At 47.9% G+C, this 22,085-nt stretch overlaps 1 protein-coding gene across 1 annotated transcript; it reads right to left on the reverse strand.

The window, feature by feature from the left end:
• On the reverse strand, positions 1-18,259 carry MFSD9 (major facilitator superfamily domain containing 9). Its single transcript, XM_055089130.1, is given in 13 exon segments — positions 1-349; positions 352-411; positions 414-599; positions 602-986; positions 4,344-4,731; positions 6,191-6,393; positions 11,009-11,052; positions 11,662-11,749; positions 12,117-12,209; positions 16,044-16,189; positions 16,375-16,566; positions 16,680-16,829; positions 18,148-18,259. Coding segments are annotated over 13 exon segments (2,196 nt in total). The 3' UTR covers positions 1-200.
• Positions 18,260-22,085: the final 3,826 nt, after the last annotated feature.

Below are 22,085 nucleotides of genomic sequence, written 5' to 3' on the forward strand. Positions count from 1 at the left end.
AGCAGATTTAACTTCCCTGAGGTCATATACCTTCAACTCTACAAATACTGTCCATCAGACTGGTGGTTTTCAGACTTTACTGTGCAAACAAAGCACCTGGGTGTCTCGTGAAAGTGGCCCCCGCAGGCGTGAGGTGGGCGTGTCTGCATGTCTGAGGAGCTCCAGGGATGGGACGCTGCTGGTCCCTTGTCCCGATCCACCTACTCCCTTTTTAACTCCTCGGCGCCATCACCCGCAGCGCGAGGTCTGTTTAGTGACATGATGACAACGGCCACGAAGGCTAAGGCTGCCCCCAGCCCTGGGGGACCGCAGGGGCTGACCTCTTGGGCCACCCCGGAGAGGAGGGGTCGAGGACCCGGCCCACGGCCGTCACGGACTGCCCCATGCCCGGCAGGGAGCCGCCGGCCCGGGCCCGCCCGCGGTCAGCCGGAGGTCGGTGATGCAGGCCCCGCGGACGGCGGTGGAGGAGGACAGGAGCGTGGAGCAGGCGGCCACGCGGCCCAGGCCGCGGGCCGCGGCGAAGAACAGCAGCGGCGCGCAGGTGAGCGCGCCCGAGTGCAGCAGGAGGTGCCGGGGGCGGTGCCCGTACAGCTGCAGGAGGGGCCCAGGGCGAAGCCGGCCGGGACCCCCGGGGCGCCGCTGCAGCCGATGAGGCAGCCCACCGCCCTGGGCCTCACCCCGAAGCGCTCCTCCAGGGCCAGGACGAAGTTCCCGTGGTACAGCACGGCGGCCGCGGCCGTCAGCAGGTGCGCCAGGAACACGTCCCGCAGGGCGGAGCGCGCCAGGCCCTCGAGGCCCCGCAGGGTGGCCCCAACTGCCGCCCGGGGCCGCCTGGCCGCCGCCCGCGCCGCAGAGTCTGTCCTGCCCCGGCGTGCCCGGTTCCTGCCCCACGGCGGGTCATCCTCTGGACTCCCGAGTTCTACTTCACCGCACGGAAACGGCCGCAGGAGGCCTGCTAACAAGGCACCGGATTCGTGCACTGCCTGCTGGGGGGCGAGCACCTGCGTGTGTGAGGTTGCCGCTCTGTATTTCTGTGTTACTCAATTTACTCATCTGGATTTTTGAAACCCGTTTTTAACCATTCCCACAGCTACTTAAGACTCCATTTTCACATCAGAATTCTGCTATCCACCTTGAGAAAAAAAAAAATCTATAGCTACAAAACAGTCACTTACAAAACAGCCCAGCTCAGGAGCCTACGACGGTTTCTTTACCGCCATCATTTCACATCTAAATTCTCACGCCTCACGTGTAAATCCTTCCCTTCGGGACGGTTCCAGTTCTCTGCCTGCCCACCATCTACCCACCCATCGCCCATTCACCATCCTTCCTTCGTCCATCCAAACGGGGAAGACTTATGCTTTCTAAACGCTAAACCTTGTAATAAACACTAGGATATATTAACAAACGAGAGCTATAAAATCCCTGCCCTCAAGGAATTTCAATCTAAAAGGGGGTCTGGACAAGTAAACAGGGAACTGGATTACAGGGGGCGTGCTGTGGGGACGCTTGGATGGAGAGGCCCTCCCTGGCACGGGGGCGGGCGGGGGAGATACAGCTTCACTCCAGTAACCTGTGGAGAGGGGTGGCGCCTGCCTGGACCTGCCCACCCCCCCCAGGGCCTCCAGGTGCTGTGCTAAGTCACCTCACAGCCTTGGGGGCGCCGTCCCGTCCCCAGAGACCGGGACACAGCGTGACGCAGCAGCTCTGACTTCTGTTCAGAGCATCCTGTCCCGCCCTCAGATGCCTGGCACGTTCCTGTCTCGGCTGTTTTATTTATCCCATCCCGTCCAGGGAGCACGGCCTCTTGGCCACCTGTGCCCCCAACTTTCCCTACAACTAAACTCAAGCTTGCCGTGCTCGGACACCTTTCCAAACTCATCCCTGCTGGCTTTCAGTCCCTCAGAATTTTAAGCGCCACGTGGACCAGCACTACTCAGCGCTACTCAGAGCTGCGCCGGGCTGTTCTCAGCAGCTACCCTGGTGCGTGCGGTGGTTCCAAGTACGGTGTAAGTGGGCTGTGAGCCAGGGACTATTTATGGCAGAAAACCAGCCACGGGAGAGCACAGGCCTGTACATACTTTTCATCTGTTCTCATGCTTCAAAAAGGGCCCTTGGACATTTCACAGAATCTTGATAACAACGGGAAAGGACTGCTGCTGACGAACCAAGGGGAAGAATATAATTAAAAGGACAATAAAATGATCACGATGACGGCAAACTAACGTTTACTGAGCGCTCGCCATACAAAAGGCAGAGGGGTCACCTGCTCATACAGAACCTCCTACAGCTGTCGTAACACGTCTGCGCTCCGTTTCCCCATGTGACAGATGAGGAAACAGAGGCAACTCACCCAAGGGCCACACCAGGAAGCGGAAACTTAAAGTCTGTGGGATGCCAGAGTTTGAGTTCTTAACCATGAAAACAGAAATCACGGAGAAAAAGACACGACAGTCCTTTCTCGGGCAAAGTGGCAATGAGAGCAAGGGGGCAAGGGCTGAAGGGATCAAGAGTGAGGGAACGGCCGTGGTGGCCGAGGAGAAATTGTGTGCAAGGTGGCCTGAGGACAAGGAGGACACGGTGCTCACGCGCTGGAAGGCCACCGCCGCCCTGAGACCTGGTGGCTGCCCGCCCCGCCCCCTCTCCTCCTCCCCACTCTCTGCAGCAGCCTCGTCCTGCCCCCAACGTGTCTTACGTGGGGAGGATAAACCCCTCATGAATCCCCTTTACTTTAAGTCAACGTAGCCAAATGGAACGCATTCCCAACGGACTCGGATCCATTCACAGGCTTAGGTGAGCGCAAAATATCACACAGCATCATTGCTGCAGAACCTGAAAGAGAACTCCATCACCTGTTCTTTGTTCACATGCTGACCCTTGACCTCGAGGGATATCACATCGTGCACCTGCCTTTATATGGGGAGGCACCCGGCCACCCCACCTGGTCACGTGCTTGAAGTCATTTTATCTAGATGTACACGAATCCATCAGACCTCGCCTCCGGGCTGGAGTTACAGCTTAAACTTCCGGCAGAAAATCATAAAGTATTTCAATGAAGACTGAAATTAAACTCATGAACTTTGCCTCCCGAGTCTGGTAACCTAACTGAACACGGAGCTGATCCCTCATCCTGGAGCCATGACGATGAAGATTCAAAAGGCTGCATTAAAGTGGGGTACCATTAAATTTAAAGAAAACTGAACAGCACAAATAGTCTTGTTTATAAAGTTGTTAATCTGAGGGTCAGCCGAGCACCCGTCTCTGAGAAAAGAGGTTCATCCTCTTTCCTAAAAGCAGCTGGCCCTGCGTCCCAGGAGCTCCCCGCTCAGCGTCTGTTCTTTTATTCATTAAACATTACGGAACACCAGCTACAAGCCCGGCCTGTTCTGGGCGGGGGTCATGGCAGTGAGTGAATCCCTCCCCGGTGGACTTGACTTTCTCACTTGTGCGGAACACCAGCTACAAGCCCGGCCTGTTCTGGGCGGGGGTCATGGCAGTGAGTGAATCCCTCCCCTGGTGGACTGGACTTTCTCACTTGTGTGTGTGTGTGTTGGAGGGGGCGGAACCTGGGGACAGAATATATGCAAGAAAACAAACTTATAGTTTCAGAAGTGCTACAAAGAAAATTGAGTTATCTTAGACAATGATCAGGGACGGCCTCTCTAAGGAAGCAACTATCTGAGACTTGAATGATAAGAAGAGTCAGTACAGACACATGGAAAGAATGCTGCAGGTGAAGGAAAGATCGGGTTGTGATGTTCTCCTGTGGGAAGAAGCCGGTGTCCATAGGGGAGGTAGAGGGTGGCCGGCCCACACCCTGCAGGCTGTGACACCCCCCCGACACACACACGTACACGCACGCGCACACAAGGGTGATAAGTGCCACAGAGAGAAACAGAGCAGTGACATGGAGGACACGGAGTAAGAATGCTGCAGGTGAAGGAAAGATCGGGTTGTGATGTTCTCCTGTGGGAAGAAGCCAGTGTCCATAGGGGAGGTAGAGGGTGGCCGGCCCACACCCTGCAGGCTGTGACACACCCCCCCACACACACACGTACACGCGCGCGCACACAAGGGTGATAAGTGCCACAGAGAGAAACAGAGCAGTGACATGGAGGACAGGGAGTGAGTAAAAGTATAAAAACATGACGACATGGTCATCTAACCAATGCCAACTGACTTACTGCCGCAAGAAGCTTGTGAATTTGATGACTAAACAAACTGAAAGCTGTGACCCACTTGCATAAGAGGTTACAGTGTATGTAACAACTTTACATTCCTCATACTTGTGCTGACGTAACTGACGCGCATGTATCACCATCTGCTAATACGCACGCTCACACGTGGACCGAGGGATTCTGATAACACAGGTCGCCCACCACCTTGATCGATACACAGCAGGCCCGACTAACGACGCTGCTGGAGGTTTTGCCTGAATTGCTCCTGACTGCTTCGTGGCACAGGGGTTTCCGGGGATCTCCTGCGAATCTCTGTGCCCACATGTGTGTAAGCACGTTCGTCCTGGGCTCCATTCCCAGCTTTGCCTCAAAATTAGAGCGGGCATGCACCTGAAAACCAGCCTCTGGGGAGCAGACCTGTAAATGCCTTTTGGAATCGTGTAGCTGGACTCGCGCTAGATCTGTTTCCTTAAACGTGAGAAAAGACTGAGCTAGAAGATGCTTCCCGAGAGGAAGGTCTTGCAGGAAGTCTGTGCTTACTTCTGAGATGATACTGATGGTGGGGAGGGGAGAGGACTGTGGAAGAGCATCCCGGGGCAACCCGGCCAGCCTCCTCCTGCCTTCCGGAGGTGGGGCTGGGGGACAGAGAGAGGAGGGGACACCACATGTCTAATCCTGGTACGTCCACCTGAGGCCCGCTTTCAGGACACGAGGACCTGACCCACGGCTGACCCCGGGCAGCAGAATCTGGTGAAGCTGCCCAGGGCTCCCCGTGTTCACAGACCACCAAACACTGCAGAGGTTCCACGGGCAAAAACGACTTTATGTGTATAGCTCTCCTTGTTGGCAAAGAGCAGGATGTTCACATAACTGTCTCTACTCAAACCTGGCTCCTTTCCTATGAAGTAAAAGCATTTTAATCCTCCCGATAAATCTCCACCCACTCTGTAACAAACGGGGGTTCTGTTCATCTCAGCTGCTTCTTTAGTATTATGAGCCGCCCTGCCCCCGAACGGTGGAGTGTATTACGCTGTAGAAAGACACACTGCCACCCAAACCGACTCTTGACAACAGATGCTCACGGAGCAGCTATCAGTTGGATTTTGTGTGGTTGCTGGGCTTGTGAGGATGACTGATCACACGCAAAGCAAAGACCTTCAGAAACCATTTTCTTAAGTCAACAAAAAGGCTCAGCGTGAAGTCTGGAGGGTGAACTCCAAAGACCTTCGGACTAAGTATGTATGTCACAGAAATGGGGTGGAAATCCCAAACAAGCTGATCATCAACTCTACGTTAAAGTGCCTTATTTTATGCTCTAATCCTTTGGGGTTTCGTGAAAAACAAGTAGCTGAATTGAACGTGGGCAGAGGTCCAGCGCTGCAGGCTGTCAGGCCCTAACGCCTAAGCTGAGAAAGAGTCGTCGAAACCCCAGGGCTCTGCTCACTAAGAAAGGCAAAGAGGGAGTGAAGAGCCGGCGAGGTAACTACCCACCAGCCACGTCGCCCGGCATTCGAAGAATGGACAAAACATTTCAACGAGTGCACAACATGAAAGCTGTTTCAGCAATGGTGGACACACCCAGGACCAGTCTGGAAGCAGAGCCACTATATTACAATCCTTCGTCCATCTCCTGCCCCAGTAACAGCCAGATTGACAGAGGTTGCAGGACAGCTACACGGCAAGTCTCAACTTGAAGTCAGGAAGCCCAAACTCAAAACTATAAGCTTGCCGAGGGAGAGCACGGGAACCATAGTGCTGGCTGAAGACATCTAGGGAATTGTTACCGGCTGGATGTAGAGAGAGGTGGACAGGAAAGAGACAGGTCCTGTGGCTGTGGCATGGATGCTCACGCTAACAGGCGAGGAGGGCTCCGGGCTCTGTCATGTGCGAGGTTTGCAGCCCTGGACAGGTTAGCAGAACCTGGCGGATGCTAAGTGCTCGGTGGACACCAGCTGCTGGTGTTACAGTTCTCACTGCTGGTGTTATCATTCGGTCTTTACATAAAGTCTAACCAAAGAGGCACTGCCGAGCGGGGACAGGCTCTCTGATTCTGAACGAAAACCCAGGCACAGGGCGAGAACTCACCCTCAGGGGCTCTAGCCAGGGCAAACAGGAACACGTTGGTAGCTGCTCCAAGAATAACATAGCCCAGGGCACTGCACAGGGTGCACACCAGCAAGGAAGACCATCTTCCGACGACATCACTCCAGCAGCCCTGAGGAAGCAGGGAGAACAGAAAGCCTCTGACTTCCTGTAAACAACCAAACCCGGAAATACCCCCAAAACGTGACCCGGTGGGAAACAGCGGGGGACTGGGTTTCAGATCCTGAGTTCAATTCTGTTATGCCATTTGACACAGTAAGTTATTTTCTCTGATCTGTCACATGTTGAGTGGGGAAACACAACATAGTTTTTTTTTTAATCACCCAAAAGTCTAAGATACCAAAGAAAGCATCTATGATAATCTGATAGCAAAGAGTGGCTGGAGGAATGGTGAAAGATAATTTTTAAAGCCTCGTTTTGTCTTCATTCTCAGTACTTTATGCAGCTTAACTCCTTAGTAACCACAGTCACCGTTTAGAACTTTAGAAAATACGGAAAAACAAAATGAATACAAAAATACCTCATAATCCCAAATCTACATACGTTTTTAACAAAACGACCATACTGTACACGTTTTGTAGCTTGCTTTTCCACTTACCATCCTGAACATCATTCCATGTCATTAAAAACTTGCCTTTATCTTTCCTCAATTTTCATTTCAATGGATTTTAGAAATTCTCCACTCTTTTGACCTGGGAGAGGTCACTGGCCTCCCATGTTCACAGGGCAGTGATGTAACCTGGCAGCTACGCCCTGGGCCCTGGGCCAGGCTGTCCGGGTTCAGCTCCAAACTCTCATCATTCCACATACTGCACGTGTATCAGTCAATATAATTACACACAGAGGCACATCTCTGAGCTCGGCTTCTCTACTGTAAAGTAGGAGTAATCATAATATCTGCCTCGGAGATTCCTCTCCCCCGTCAACACTTGCTACGTGCTTTATGTAAAAGAATGAATCATTAAAAACCCATAACCCCCAGACTGGTGGTTAAGACTGGTTATTATGAGGATTAAATGTTATAATGTGCTTAGAACGGGGCCTGACACATCGTAAGTACTTGATAAATACTAGTCGCTTTTATTAAAATACATATAGTAAAAAATATTAGACTAATCTGATTTAGCAAATCTTTTCTTTGCAAAGATTTGTTTTTGAAATTAAAATTTTTTATAAATCTTTTAATTAAAATATGTATTTACAAAAGTAGTGGTTAAAGAAGACATTTTAAGTAGGTATTCCTCTACCTGAAGGTTTTCTAAGGAAGGTTCTCATTAAATTACAGCTATGGGATATATGAAATGTGCTTTGTAAGCACCTACATAATAAAGCAAAGGATCAATCTGAAAAAGAGGGTCGGGCCATAGCTGGCAATAAAAATTCATAAAGTGCTGCTGTGTTCCAGGTGCTCTGATAAGTCCTGCTGATAAACATAAATAAACAAATCAAGTCTGGTCTTTATTCTCAGGGAGGATGGAGTCCAGTAGGAGAAAGGCACTTGAGTAATTAAAATACACTGTGATTTAAGTGACCAAATGTATACACACATATTAAGTATTTTGGTAGTGAGTTTCCAAAGAAAACAGAAAAGACGTTTACTAAGATGTATCCTAAATTCTTTTCTCACAAGAAAGAATATGAAATATGACATGTCACCCTACAAGCAAATGCGTTAGTTTCCTATATAATCCGATACCCATCTATTAAGGCAGTGACAGATGGCGTGTAGGGAAACAGTAATACGTGCTTAGAGTTTAGATACTGAGATGAGGGGACTTCGTCAAATTATTTAAACTTTATAAGTCTTAATTTCCTCCTACATAAAAGGGAGACACCCAAATACTTTCCTGAGACAGAATGAGAATATGACTATTACTGTTAGGCCAATTTAAAACATGAAAGACTTTCACAAAGAAATAATCAGGGAGTACCTATTTGGTTATTTAAGAATTCGTGATGGGATCTGACTGAATTCCTCTATTTTAAAGTATATTTTAGGGACTTCCCTGGTGGTGCAGTGGTTAAGAATCCGCCTGCCAATGCTGGGGACACGGGTTCGAGCCCTGGTCCAGGAAGATCCCACATGCCGCGGAGCAACTAAGCCCGTGCGCCACAACTACTGAGCCTGAGCTCTAGAGCCAGTGAGCCACAACTACTGAGCGCGCGTGCCACAACTACTGAAGCCCACGTGCCTAGAGCCCGTGCTCTGCAACAAGAGAAGCCACCGCGATGAGAAGCCCGCGCACCGCAACGAAGAGTAGCCCCTGCGCGCCGCAACTAGAGAAAAGCCACGCGCGGCAACGAAGATCCAACACAGACAAAAATAAACAAACAAATAAATTCATTAACAAAAACAAATAATAAGATATATTTTACACATGAGCCACTCTTGGGAAACATAGTGTTGTATGTACATGGTGTTCACTCACTGTGAGACCAGCTATTTAGACCAAGGTCACAGCTGATCAATCCCTGGGACAAAACTGACCATTCTGTTTGTACTGCACGAATGACTGGACGCCGAGGCCCCGGGACCAGCATGGTGCAGTGGAGGGCACACAGGAGCAGGAAAGAAAGGGCACATCAGTGAAAGGGTCTGAACTGCAAACTACTGGGTGGTCAGAAGTGGCAGGTGGCGAGATCAGCTCTGGATCTTTCTACCCCCTGCGGTCGGTGTACAACCCACCACTCCCAGTGGCTCCTCCGTCTATACACTTAAGTTTTATAACTGATAAGCCACGTAGTTCAAAAAGGCCCAACTTCAAATAGAATCCTAAGATCTGAATGGATTTGATGATTGTCAATCAATTGAAAGAAACAAAATTGGTCATAACTTCTGTTTACATTCTTTTCTCCTAGTAAAAAGCTGGCAGGGAATCATGGGAAAAACATGTTACAATTTAAAAAGCGGGCTCTCTTTCTGACTCAGCGAGGTCCTTTCAGATCTTGCCACGCAATCTCTTCAGGCCTAAGTCTTCTCAGAGGTCAACCGAGGGAGAGAGATGACCGAGGGATCCTCCCTGAAATAAGGGCACTGCAAATCCTCACCATCTGCACACTTCCTTTTTGGTAAACTTCAAACCCCTATTTTACTACAGCCATGATGGGTGGCCTCAGAGGCGTAGGGTTATACTTTCAAGACGTGTTGCCAGGTGGAAGAGGACTTACCACCAATGTGTTGCAAAAGGACTGCAAAATGCCACAGGAGGAGCCTGTAAAACACATAAGTAACATCTATAGAATCAGCTAGACCCATCACAAAAATGCATGAAATTAACAGAAAAACATTAGGGAAAAAAAGACCATATTTAAAAAGTAAATTACCCCATAATAATTTCGTCAAATTATTTAAACTTTATAAGTCTTAATTTCCTCCTACATAAAAGGGAGACACCCAAATACTTTCCTGAGACAGAATGAGAATATGACTATTACTGTTAGGCCAATTTAAAACATGAAAGACTTTCACAAAGAAATAATCAGGGAGTACCTATTTGGTTATTTAAGAATTCGTGATGGGATCTGACTGAATTCCTCTATTTTAAAGTATATTTTAGGGACTTCCCTGGTGGTGCAGTGGTTAAGAATCCGCCTGCCAATGCTGGGGACACGGGTTCGAGCCCTGGTCCAGGAAGATCCCACATGCCGCGGAGCAACTAAGCCCGTGCGCCACAACTACTGAGCCTGAGCTCTAGAGCCAGTGAGCCACAACTACTGAGCGCGCGTGCCACAACTACTGAAGCCCACGTGCCTAGAGCCCGTGCTCTGCAACAAGAGAAGCCACCGCGATGAGAAGCCCGCGCACCGCAACGAAGAGTAGCCCCTGCGCGCCGCAACTAGAGAAAAGCCACGCGCGGCAACGAAGATCCAACACAGACAAAAATAAACAAACAAATAAATTCATTAACAAAAACAAATAATAAGATATATTTTACACATGAGCCACTCTTGGGAAACATAGTGTTGTATGTACATGGTGTTCACTCACTGTGAGACCAGCTATTTAGACCAAGGTCACAGCTGATCAATCCCTGGGACAAAACTGACCATTCTGTTTGTACTGCACGAATGACTGGACGCCGAGGCCCCGGGACCAGCATGGTGCAGTGGAGGGCACACAGGAGCAGGAAAGAAAGGGCACATCAGTGAAAGGGTCTGAACTGCAAACTACTGGGTGGTCAGAAGTGGCAGGTGGCGAGATCAGCTCTGGATCTTTCTACCCCCTGCGGTCGGTGTACAACCCACCACTCCCAGTGGCTCCTCCGTCTATACACTTAAGTTTTATAACTGATAAGCCACGTAGTTCAAAAAGGCCCAACTTCAAATAGAATCCTAAGATCTGAATGGATTTGATGATTGTCAATCAATTGAAAGAAACAAAACTGGTCATAACTTCTGTTTACATTCTTTTCTCCTAGTAAAAAGCTGGCAGGGAATCATGGGAAAAACATGTTACAATTTAAAAAGTGGGCTCTCTTTCTGACTCAGCGAGGTCCTTTCAGATCTTGCCACGCAGTCTCTTCAGGCCTAAGTCTTCTCAGAGGTCAACCGAGGAAGAGAGATGACCGAGGGATCCTCCCTGAAATAAGGGCACTGCAAATCCTCACCATCTGCACACTTCCTTTTTGGTAAACGTCAAACCCCTATTTTACTACAGCCATGATGGGTGGCCTCAGAGGCGTAGGGTTATGCTTTCAAGATGTGTTGCCAGGTGGAAGAGGACTTACCACCAATGTGCTGCAAAAGAACTGCAAAACGCCACAGGAGGAGCCTGTAAAACACATAAGTAACATCTATAGAATCAGCTAGACCCATCACAAAAATGGATGAAATTAACAGAAAAACATTAGGGAAAAAAAGACCATTTTTAAAAAGTAAATTACCCCATAATAATTTTTCAGATGGAAGAGTAAAGTAATATAATTTTTAGTAAAAGGCCTTCAGAATAAAATTGAGGGAAAGCAGGAGAGAGACTAGAGGCAAAGGTCACCCTTAGGGACCGTGAGAGAGTCCTTCTCACCCTGCGCGAGGTAAGAAGTCATGACTTCTCCATGACTATAACATCAGGCTACAGGTTCCTGCAGGCAGGAGTCCACGCCTAACCAGCTCCCTGGAGAGGCTCAGTAAGTACCTGTGACGTCACAGGCGGTGTGGGGCATGGGGGTGATGCTATACCTGGAAACCTCTCTGAACATACGTAGTCTAGGAAAAGATAAACTACATTTGCTCCAGGGTCGCCCTTTGAAATAGTCTGAAAATTCATTTTATCCCCTTTTCATGCACCGGTGGATATTACTTAGCTAAAAGACTGATGTGTTTTCAGGTACTCAGTTCAGGGGGGTTGAAACTCAGCGCTCTGAAAATGTGCAAGATTGCTCACCTACTATCCCAGCGACTGTTGGACCCGCTCCTAGAGACCTGACACGAGGGCTCAGCAAAGGGACGACCGTGCTTACACCAAACAAATCCTAAGCAACAGAACGCTCATTAACGCAAATTGGAAACTGAGGCCTGGGTGTTTTTAAAGTGGTGACCCTAATCATGAACTGATTAAAAAAAACCCACAGTATCTAAAATTTTGAGCAAACCAGAACTCAAAATTGTATTCTACAGTAAGCTATACCCATCAAGTTCAAGGAATCAAGGAATCCAAATACAATGTGTAACAACAGCTGCCACCTGTAAATGCCTGGACCACCCTGACGGAGAATCCATTTTAACTTTAGCTTCTTTGCCACTGATCCTTAATATTCAAGGAGCATATACTACATGCATTCCTCAAATTTCAAAAATGGGGCGCGATGAAATGAGCAAAGAGGGAGGGATAATGCGTACCTGAGCAAAGCAGTACCTGTTAAATAATGTGAAACTCCTCCCGGAGTCAAGGAAGGAGACCCATGTGCCGTCTACAGCCTGACGAGGTAAGACCTGAAGGGAAAGTCTCAGTACAGCAGAAAGGAGAGAGAAGGCTGGTGTACTAGGGGATGGCCTGCTGTTCTTCACTAAGGCACAGAAGGTGCATGGGCTCTGGGGTCAGAGGTTTTCAATTCCAGCTGCATCACTTACTAAGCATGTGCCCTTGGAAAGTTATTTCATGTTACCAGAGTCCGTGCTGTCATCTGTAAAAAATGGGGATAACAGTACCTGCCTGGTAGAAAGAGGATGAACATTAAGAGATATGATGGCTGAGAGAGGTCTGACACAGCAGAAGTGTTCTCTTTCCTTCAATTCTGGGGTAAGGACTGATCGTTTTGGCTAATACTCTGAGTTAGTAGAAAGATATTTTTTCCTTTTTGTTTTCCTTCCTCAGTCACTTGGTTACCTGCTACAACTGGTTCAGGAGAGGAAAAACACATCTTGCACACACACAGAGAGTTTTCTTTATATTCAACCCAAATTCCTTTTTCCTGTAATCCTGGTTAAATAGAAATATCTTTTTTCTTCCACAATTAATCCTTTGCTTCCTTCTCTTGGTGGCTGTACATTAACCTAACATAGAAACACGAACTTCCAAATACCCTTCTTAGGGGCCCTTTTCCATGGTTACAGCTTTAGATGGCCATATACTTAATATCCAGTGACCTTAAATAGCTGACACATTTATAATACCAGAACCACGGCTCATTATTTCAATTTTAAGATTACTTAAAATTTCTTCTGGTTCTGAGCCAATTTCTTCTGGGTTTTACTATCAGTTTTGCCCCATCAGCCTGCTGATGTTTTATATGATTTATAAGACTCAAAATACATCAGCTAGCTATTGAGCTTTCTGGATTTTTCAGAAAAGGAAACTCAATTGTCCAACAAGACTTCTTTTTTCCAAAAAAAATTCCCAGTACCACTTGTCATTTATTTCAAATGATTATTCTAAATAAGAAGGGGAGAGGAAGCTGTAAGTAGTCAGGCTGAAATCTATAGAAGGTAAATATGAAAACAGCAACTCATGATAGACTTACTTTAACACTTTGTGAGCCTGAAAAATATTATCTTTCTCTAGCCGGCTGCTAGCTCTTTCCTCTCAGGAAGTTCTGTTGTAAAATTGACTTCTCCATGACTATTAAAAGGCAACTTCTCCCTTCTTCTGAAACCATAGCTTCTTGCTAGCTCTTTCCTCTCAGGAAGTTCTGTTGTAAAATTGACTTCTCCATGACTATAAAAGGCAAATTCTCCCTTCTTCTGAAGCCATAGCTTCTTCAAAACCACCCTCTTTTGAGTGCACTTCAAATCTGGCAACTGGTCATGTGCTTTTAACCATTTATAAGGAAATCAGGTGAGAGGGGACCACTTAAACCTTTCTCGGGGAACATCTACCTCTCTCAGTGATATCTGATGAATACATTCTAAAGTTTCAGGACCCTTTTCGGGGTAGGAACCCAAATATTTCTTGATTAGTGGATTATCTTTTTTTAAAAAAAGAATTATCACCTGACTAAAGCTGATTAAATGGAATCTAAATCTCTCCGGGTATCTGGAGGAAAGAAAGGACCGCAATCATAGATCTTAGCATCATCTTAGGATGCTAATCAAAAAGTACCTAGAGGGTCATCTTAGTCTTCCTTCCTGAACAAATTAAAACCTGGAAACACAGGTAAGAGCCCAAAACAAAACATTTTGGCAAATGCTTTAATCTTATCCCTTTCCTCTCCCAATTGGAAACCATCTTCCTAAAGTCTTAGGGGTCTTTACATCCCTAGGTATATTAAAAATAACAACTAAATTATGTATAATATTCCTTAGGTGTTAGCTAACAAAGAGCCTTTAGATTCTTCAAGGATACCCAAAGTGGCATATATTTTAATTGTTTACAACGTTTTCCATTAAAAAATTCCCTATTTTCTTTTAACTCTGGGAAATCTTACATTTTCTCCTTAAGATATTAGAGACCTAATGCTTCTTTCTAACTATTAAAATTATTAAAACTTTCCATCAGGCTTGCTAGATTAGAGTGTGCCACGTGCACAGCATGTAGCCAACATACGAGAAGCTTGGATATTCAAATCTGTATCGGAAGGCCATAGTGAATGATCTGCAAATTTATTTTAAAAATCTCAAAACTACTTTGCATTCTCGTCATGTTGGTCTCCGAAACTCTCTGAACCCTGGTCTGGACTTTCCAGGTAAGGGTCCAAATCCTTTTCATCTGGCAGAGCCAGATTCCAGTACCATCTGAGTTAGGACGGTCCCCATCCCCTACCAGAGCATGGATGACATAGAACTTCCTTTCCAAATTTGAAGAACCACCCACAGTGGACGGTTCTGAATTCTGGGTGACTGGATTGGAAGGTTGAAGAGGCACCACATCCTGAGACTGAACTAAGATTAAAGAGATGGGATCAGAAAGAGAGCCAGGATCTGAACCCAAGCACTGAGCCTGGGGTGGGGTCTGCCACGGTAACTGGAGACACAGATCCTGGTGCAAACATTGCCCTCTCTGGGTGTCTCGCGGTTCTGTGCCTAAGGGATCTGATGAATATGCTTTCATCGTTGTCTTAACAATTACTAACTCAACATTAAACTTTACAGACTGTTGAACACCTTGCACTGAGGATGGGGAAGGAGGCTGTCTCCCTGCTCCTCTCCTAGCTAAGCACAGCTCAGCATCCTAACTCGAGTCAGGCATCAGACTGGGGAGTTGTGATCTTCACCTGCCTCTGGGCAGAAAACAGTAATTCCTCTTTGCCAGGTCCCAGCGCCCTTGGAGACCATCTTCAAGGCCTCAGAAGGCAGCCTTCTCCCATTGACACTTAAACCTGACCAGCTCCTTTTGTCTTCAAGATAAAGTCCCAGGCCCAGCAAAGAGGAAATCCTCCTGGGTCCTTGTCCCAAGGCTGCCCTAACCCGGATTGGCTCACAACCAGGGCAACTGAACCAGGCCTAGACTTGGGAAAAGAGGGGTGAAGAGGCAGATGTAGGGTTCCCGCATATAATGGCACAGGAATTACCAACACAAGCTTTGTTAGTAATACTGCAAGGTCTTCCCGGTTGGGAATGTGTATTACAGTACCTGGAGCTCCATAACCCCTCCCCCATAACAGGTTTTCAGAAATTCCATGAATAAATGGAGGGCCAGCTGGCTGGATGGCTTACCCTACCAAACACTCAGTTTTCTAATCTTCCCATTCTACATGGGAAATTAATAATTGTCCTTATTAAACCAGGACGCGCACACAAGTTGTAACAAAACCGAACCTGCCTTATGCAATATATAAACAATTTGTCGAAAGGCAGATATGTATAATTCACTGTGATTTGCATTTTTAAGCATTCCAGTCTACCAGGAACCCTAAGGAAAATGTACCTAATTCTGCCCAAGCGGGGTGATCAATAGAACTTCCCCACCTGGCCTGGTAAAAAGGGCCTGTGTGTTCCTACCGCTCCCGCAGCTACTGCACAGCTGGGCTTCCCCAAGCTTGCCCCGAGCGCCCCTTGCTGTCCAGGCCGCAGGTGATGCACCTGCCACAGGATCTAACACCCAGGGTCACCCTCGAGCGCGACTCGGTCACCGAGTCACACCTGAAGCTGGTGCTGGAGCATCTTAAACAGCGGGGCTGCGACTGGGGGGCGCGAACTGGACCCAGTGCAGGCGCGAAGGGCAGGCCTCATTTGTGGTCATGTGCAGAGGTAAGGGGGTTACGGGGCAAGAGAGGGACTGAGAGGTAGGGAGGCATCACCAGGCAGACCGCTGCAAGGAAAAGCACCCTTGATCGGGTTCCAGGTCGCGGATGCAGCCGGCACTTCGCGCCCATCCCCGCACGCACTCACCAGGAATCCCACCAGGTAGAGACAAAGCGGGAAGCGGCGGGCTCCGACGGTACCGGGGCCGGGAGCCGCCGCCTGGCTCCCTGTCCTGGGCTTCTGCCGCGGCCTCTGTCCGGAGCCATGCCGCCTCGGCCACAGCGTTCCATAGGCTCACAAGCGCTGAGGGCTGCGCTCACGTGACAGGCCCGCGGCGCTGGCCCCGCCCCCAGGCGGAAGCGAGCGGCTGCGCCTGCGCAGAGCCGAGCGCCGCGGGCGGCCCTTCTTGGGCTGTGCTTCTTGAGCAGGCGCGGCGGGGGAGTCTGCATGGGTCACCGCTGGTTCGCGTCCCGCCCACACGCGTGCACGTGTGGGCACGACGCGATGGTTTTGTGACGGTGATGATGAAGCTCTGCGTATCCTGGGGATAAAGAGCCGGCCGCCCTGTTGGAGGGCTGCAGGTAATTGAGATGAGCTTCAGCTGAGGAGTGGTGGGGTGGGCCTAGGTGGTAGCGCCGGCTTCGGTGGGAACATGCGCAGACCGAGGGCCCTAGTTGGCGGAGACTCTCGTCATGTTGGTCTCCGAAACTCTCTGAACCCTGGTCTGGACTTTCCAGGTAAGGGTCCAAATCCTTTTCATCTGGCAGAGCCAGATTCCAGTACCATCTGAGTTAGGACGGTCCCCATCCCCTACCAGAGCATGGATGACATAGAACTTCCTTTCCAAATTTGAAGAACCACCCACAGTGGACGGTTCTGAATTCTGGGTGACTGGATTGGAAGGTTGAAGAGGCACCACATCCTGAGACTGAACTAAGATTAAAGAGATGGGATCAGAAAGAGAGCCAGGATCTGAACCCAAGCACTGAGCCTGGGGTGGGGTCTGCCACGGTAACTGGAGACACAGATCCTGGTGCAAACATTGCCCTCTCTGGGTGTCTCGCGGTTCTGTGCCTAAGGGATCTGATGAATATGCTTTCATCGTTGTCTTAACAATTACTAACTCAACATTAAACTTTACAGACTGTTGAACACCTTGCACTGAGGATGGGGAAGGAGGCTGTCTCCCTGCTCCTCTCCTAGCTAAGCACAGCTCAGCATCCTAACTCGAGTCAGGCATCAGACTGGGGAGTTGTGATCTTCACCTGCCTCTGGGCAGAAAACAGTAATTCCTCTTTGCCAGGACCCAGTGCCCTTGGAGACCATCTTCAAGGCCTCAGAAGGCAGCCTTCTCCCATTGACACTTAAACCTGACCAGCTCCTTTTGTCTTCAAGATAAAGTCCCAGGCCCAGCAAAGAGGAAATCCTCCTGGGTCCTTGTCCCAAGGCTGCCCTAACCCGGATTGGCTCACAACCAGGGCAACTGAACCAGGCCTAGACTTGGGAAAAGAGGGGTGAAGAGGCAGATGTAGGGTTCCCGCATATAATGGCACAGGAATTACCAACACAAGCTTTGTTAGTAATACTGCAAGGTCTTCCCGGTTGGGAATGTGTATTACAGTGCCTGGAGCTCCATAACCCCTCCCCCATAACAGGTTTTCAGAAATTCCATGAATAAATGGAGGGCCAGCTGGCTGGATGGCTTACCCTACCAAACACTCAGTTTTCTAATCTTCCCATTCTACATGGGAAATTAATAATTGTCCTTATTAAACCAGGACGCGCACACAAGTTGTAACAAAACCGAACCTGCCTTATGCAATATATAAACAATTTGTCGAAAGGCAGATATGTATAATTCACTGTGATTTGCATTTTTAAGCATTCCAGTCTACCAGGAACCCTAAGGAAAATGTACCTAATTCTGCCCAAGCGGGGTGATCAATAGAACTTCCCCACCTGGCCTGGTAAAAAGGGCCTGTGTGTTTCTACCGCTCCCGCAGCTACTGCACAGCTGGGCTTCCCCAAGCTTGCCCCGAGCGCCCCTTGTCCAGGCCGCAGGTGATGCACCTGCCACAGGATCTAACACCCAGGGTCACCCTCGAGCGCGACTCGGTCACCGAGTCACACCTGAAGCTGGTGCTGGAGCATCTTAAACAGCGGGGCTGCGACTGGGGGGCGCGAACTGGACCCAGTGCAGGCGCGAAGGGCAAGCCTCATTTGTGGTCATGTGCAGAGGTAAGGGGGTTACGGGGCAAGAGAGGGACTGAGAGGTAGGGAGGCATCACCAGGCAGACCGCTGCAAGGAAAAGCACCCTTGATCGGGTTCCAGGTCGCGGATGCAGCCGGCACTTCGCGCCCATCCCCGCACGCACTCACCAGGAATCCCACCAGGTAGAGACAAAGCGGGAAGCGGCGGGCTCCGACGGTACCGGGGCCGGGAGCCGCCGCCTGGCTCCCTGTCCTGGGCTTCTGCCGCGGCCTCTGTCCGGAGCCATGCCGCCTCGGCCACAGCGTTCCATAGGCTCACAAGCGCTGAGGGCTGCGCTCACGTGACAGGCCCGCGGCGCTGGCCCCGCCCCCAGGCGGAAGCGAGCGGCTGCGCCTGCGCAGAGCCGAGCGCCGCGGGCGGCCCTTCTTGGGCTGTGCTTCTTGAGCAGGCGCGGCGGGGGAGTCTGCATGGGTCACCGCTGGTTCGCGTCCCGCCCACACGCGTGCACGTGTGGGCACGACGCGATGGTTTTGTGACGGTGATGATGAAGCTCTGCGTATCCTGGGGATAAAGAGCCGGCCGCCCTGTTGGAGGGCTGCAGGTAATTGAGATGAGCTTCAGCTGAGGAGTGGTGGGGTGGGCCTAGGTGGTAGCGCCGGCTTCGGTGGGAACATGCGCAGACCGAGGGCCCTAGTTGGCGGAGACTGACCTGGAGAAAGTTCCTTTGCCCCCCCCCCCGCCCCCCGGTTTCGGTTTGCCCCCTTGAAACACAGGAGGACATAGTGTGGACCGGCCTCCTGGAGCTGTGAGGATTCTACGGAAGCCGCGAGCTCTTTCTCTGGGGCCCGCGACGGGAACTCATATCTGGAACATTCGCTGTCCTTTTGGCAAGTTGGAGCCACCTGGTTTTGAGGTTTTCCATCGCAAGAGGGCAGGGCTTCCACCAGGGGCGTAAGAAAGGTTCTACTGAGAGGAGAGGAGGCCATCACGTGGGCGTTTGGGCCTCCAGGTGCCACCAACCCGTCCGGAAGCAAAAGGGGTACCTCTCCTGGCTGGAGTGATGGAGCCTGGTTAGCGAGGAGAAATTGGGTGATGTACAGTGGAGTGAGGAAGGACTTTATGTGGAAAATTCCAGAAACATAGAAACAAAAGAAGATAGAACTCTGGAAGAATCAGTTCCTGAGCTCGCGAAGGAAGACTTTCATCCTTGCATGAGGTAAAGACTCCTGACCAGCTTATGTTTAGGCTGAGGGCAAGTGAAGGAAGAAATAAGTAGGAAAATAAAGTCAAAGAAAAAAAAAAATCTCAGTTTTGGAATTAGTGTCTCTTGTTATTCCTATAAGAGCTGTTTCCAGGTATAAGTTGATTAAGGGACACTTAGTTTCAAGCTTCATTTATAGATATGAAATTTTATATGTTGTCATGCTGTTGTCAGTTTGAATTAGGTCATTAACATTACTACTGTTTCTGAAATCTCTAGAAAAGTTTTCTCCTTTAGATAAAGAACCTTGGCAAAAAAAAAAAGAAAAAAGAAATAGGTAGCAAAAGAAGGAAGCCATAGATATCAGCTATGGCCTTGGGCCTGGGCCCAGTACAGAAGTGAGGACTTGTAGACGCTTTGCATATTTTCTCTCTGTTATACATGTGGGTGTTTGCGTATGCTAATCTTCTTCTAAGTGTAATTTTACATCCAAGCAGTTGGAGCCTAACTTTACAATTTAGTCTTTAGAAAATTTAGTAAGACTGACTGAATTTGAGGAGTAATTGAGTAACGTATAGAGCCAGAATGGGTGCAACGACTGTTGAGACTTTTTTTCTTTTGTTAGGTGGAAAAATAGAATTGTTTTATGAAAATTGAAATGTGAACAGAGGGATGCATTTGGAAGCTGAGTACCAAAGAATGGACTGTGCCAGTTTTCAGTTTATTGCTATTAGCTCCAAACACACGCGTTATTGCCCTGCTGTGTGATCCTGGAGCTGGACCCTGTAAACATATCTCCTTTGCTAGGTGGCATGATGTTAAACTCCGTCAATAGACCGTGCTGAGGGACACTGCACGGGGAAGGAGCTTCTCTTCCACACTAATGTGCTTTGTGTGGCAGCCATGAGAATGTGAGACATTTAGTGTTCCTTAATCCCCAGCAAGGTTCAGTGGCACCCATGCAGGCAGCAAGTTCAGTGGGCATCCCAGCTGGTTTCCAGGGGAACCTCCCAGGCGCCCCAGCAAGTAACTTCCTGGCCATTTCCATAGGCACCCCTCTGGTGGCTTCCCAGTGAGTTTCATCAGTTTCCCAGCTGAATGCAGTAGGCAAGCAGAAGATACAAAAGACATCTGTATTTGATAGAAAGATATAAAATTGTCCTTATTCATAAACCACATGGTCATCTATGTAGAAAACACTAAGGAATCTACAAAAAAAATGTACTAGAACTAGATCCCAATGGAGTTAAACTAGATAACAGAAAGTAGCTGAAACACTCAGAAATATCTGGAGATTAACAACACAGTTCTAAATAACACATATTCAAAGATACATTCTCAAGATACATTTTAAAAAATATTTTCAACTAAATGAAAGTGAAAATACAACTTATCAAAGTTGGCAGAAGCAACAAATGTGGCACTTGGAAATTTATAGCATTGAATGCATATGTTAGAAAAAAGATCTAAAATCAATAATCCAGGATTCCACTGTAGGGAACTAGAAGAAGAGCAATTTTACTTTCTTTGTTTAGAACCAAGTTTCTGATCTATATCACATTCCTTCTTCCTGAAGAACTTCCTTTAACATTTCTTATCTTACGTGCTGGCAATGAATTCCCCCTGTTTTTATTGTATGACTAGGCTTGTTTTTTCCTTTACTTTTAAAGGGTATAGAATTCTAGAGTGAGATGTGGGTTTTTTCTGCATTCAGTCCTTAGAAGATTTCACTCTATTGTTTTCATCCTTGTATATTATCTGGTGATAAGTCTGCTGTATTCTTCTGTAGGTAATTTGTTTTTTTTCTCTGGCTGCCTCTAAGATTTTATCTTTTCCTTTGATATTCAGCAGTTTGAATATGATAGGCCTACTTGTGTGTTTTTTCTATTTTGGTATTAATCCTGCTTTATACACTCTGAGTTTCTTTGATCTGTTATTTGCTGTTTCTAATTTAGGAACATTTTCAGCCATATTTCTTCAAATATTTCTCTGCCCTATTTTCTGTCTTGTACTTCTGGGACTCCAGTGATGCAGTAGCATGACCTAATGCTATTACCCATTACACCTTGAATGATGTGTTCTGTTTATTTTTTTCTTTCACTCTTTTTTTCTTTTCATATTTCAGCTGGGATAATTTCTCTTGATCTGTCTTCAAGTTCACTGATTCTTGCCTTGGCTGTGTTTAGTCTGCTGATGAAATTGTCAAAGACAATCACCATCTCTGTTATTGTGTTTTGATATCTAGAATTTGCATTTGATTTTTTCTTACAGTTTACATCTCTCTGCTGAAGATGCCTATCTGCTCTTAAATATTGTGTACCTTTTCCAACATAATCTTTAACATATTTATCATAATTATTTTAATTTCATTGTGTGATAATTTCAACATCTGTGTCATATCTGGGTTTGGTTATGATGATTGCTTTGTCTCTTCAGACTGTGTTTTTTCTTTCTTTTTTTTAAAACAACATTACTGAGATATAATTCACATACTACACAATCAACCTATTTAACGTGTAATTCAATAACTTTTAAAATTTTTACAGAATTGTGCAACCATCACAAAAATCAATTTTTGAATATTTTAATCACTCCAAAAAGAAAACCTGCACATCTTAAGCATAACCCTCCAAACCCCCAGCCCTCCGAAGCTTAGGTAACCACTAATGTATTTTCTGACTTTATATTTGCTTATTCTGGATATTTCAGAATGCATGGAATTATACGTGTTCCTTTGTGACTTTTCTTCTCTTAGTATAGTGATTTCATAGTTCAT

This window comes from Physeter macrocephalus, chromosome 12 (genome assembly GCF_002837175.3).
Source record: "Physeter macrocephalus isolate SW-GA chromosome 12, ASM283717v5, whole genome shotgun sequence".
Taxonomy (NCBI): domain Eukaryota; kingdom Metazoa; phylum Chordata; class Mammalia; order Artiodactyla; family Physeteridae; genus Physeter; species Physeter macrocephalus.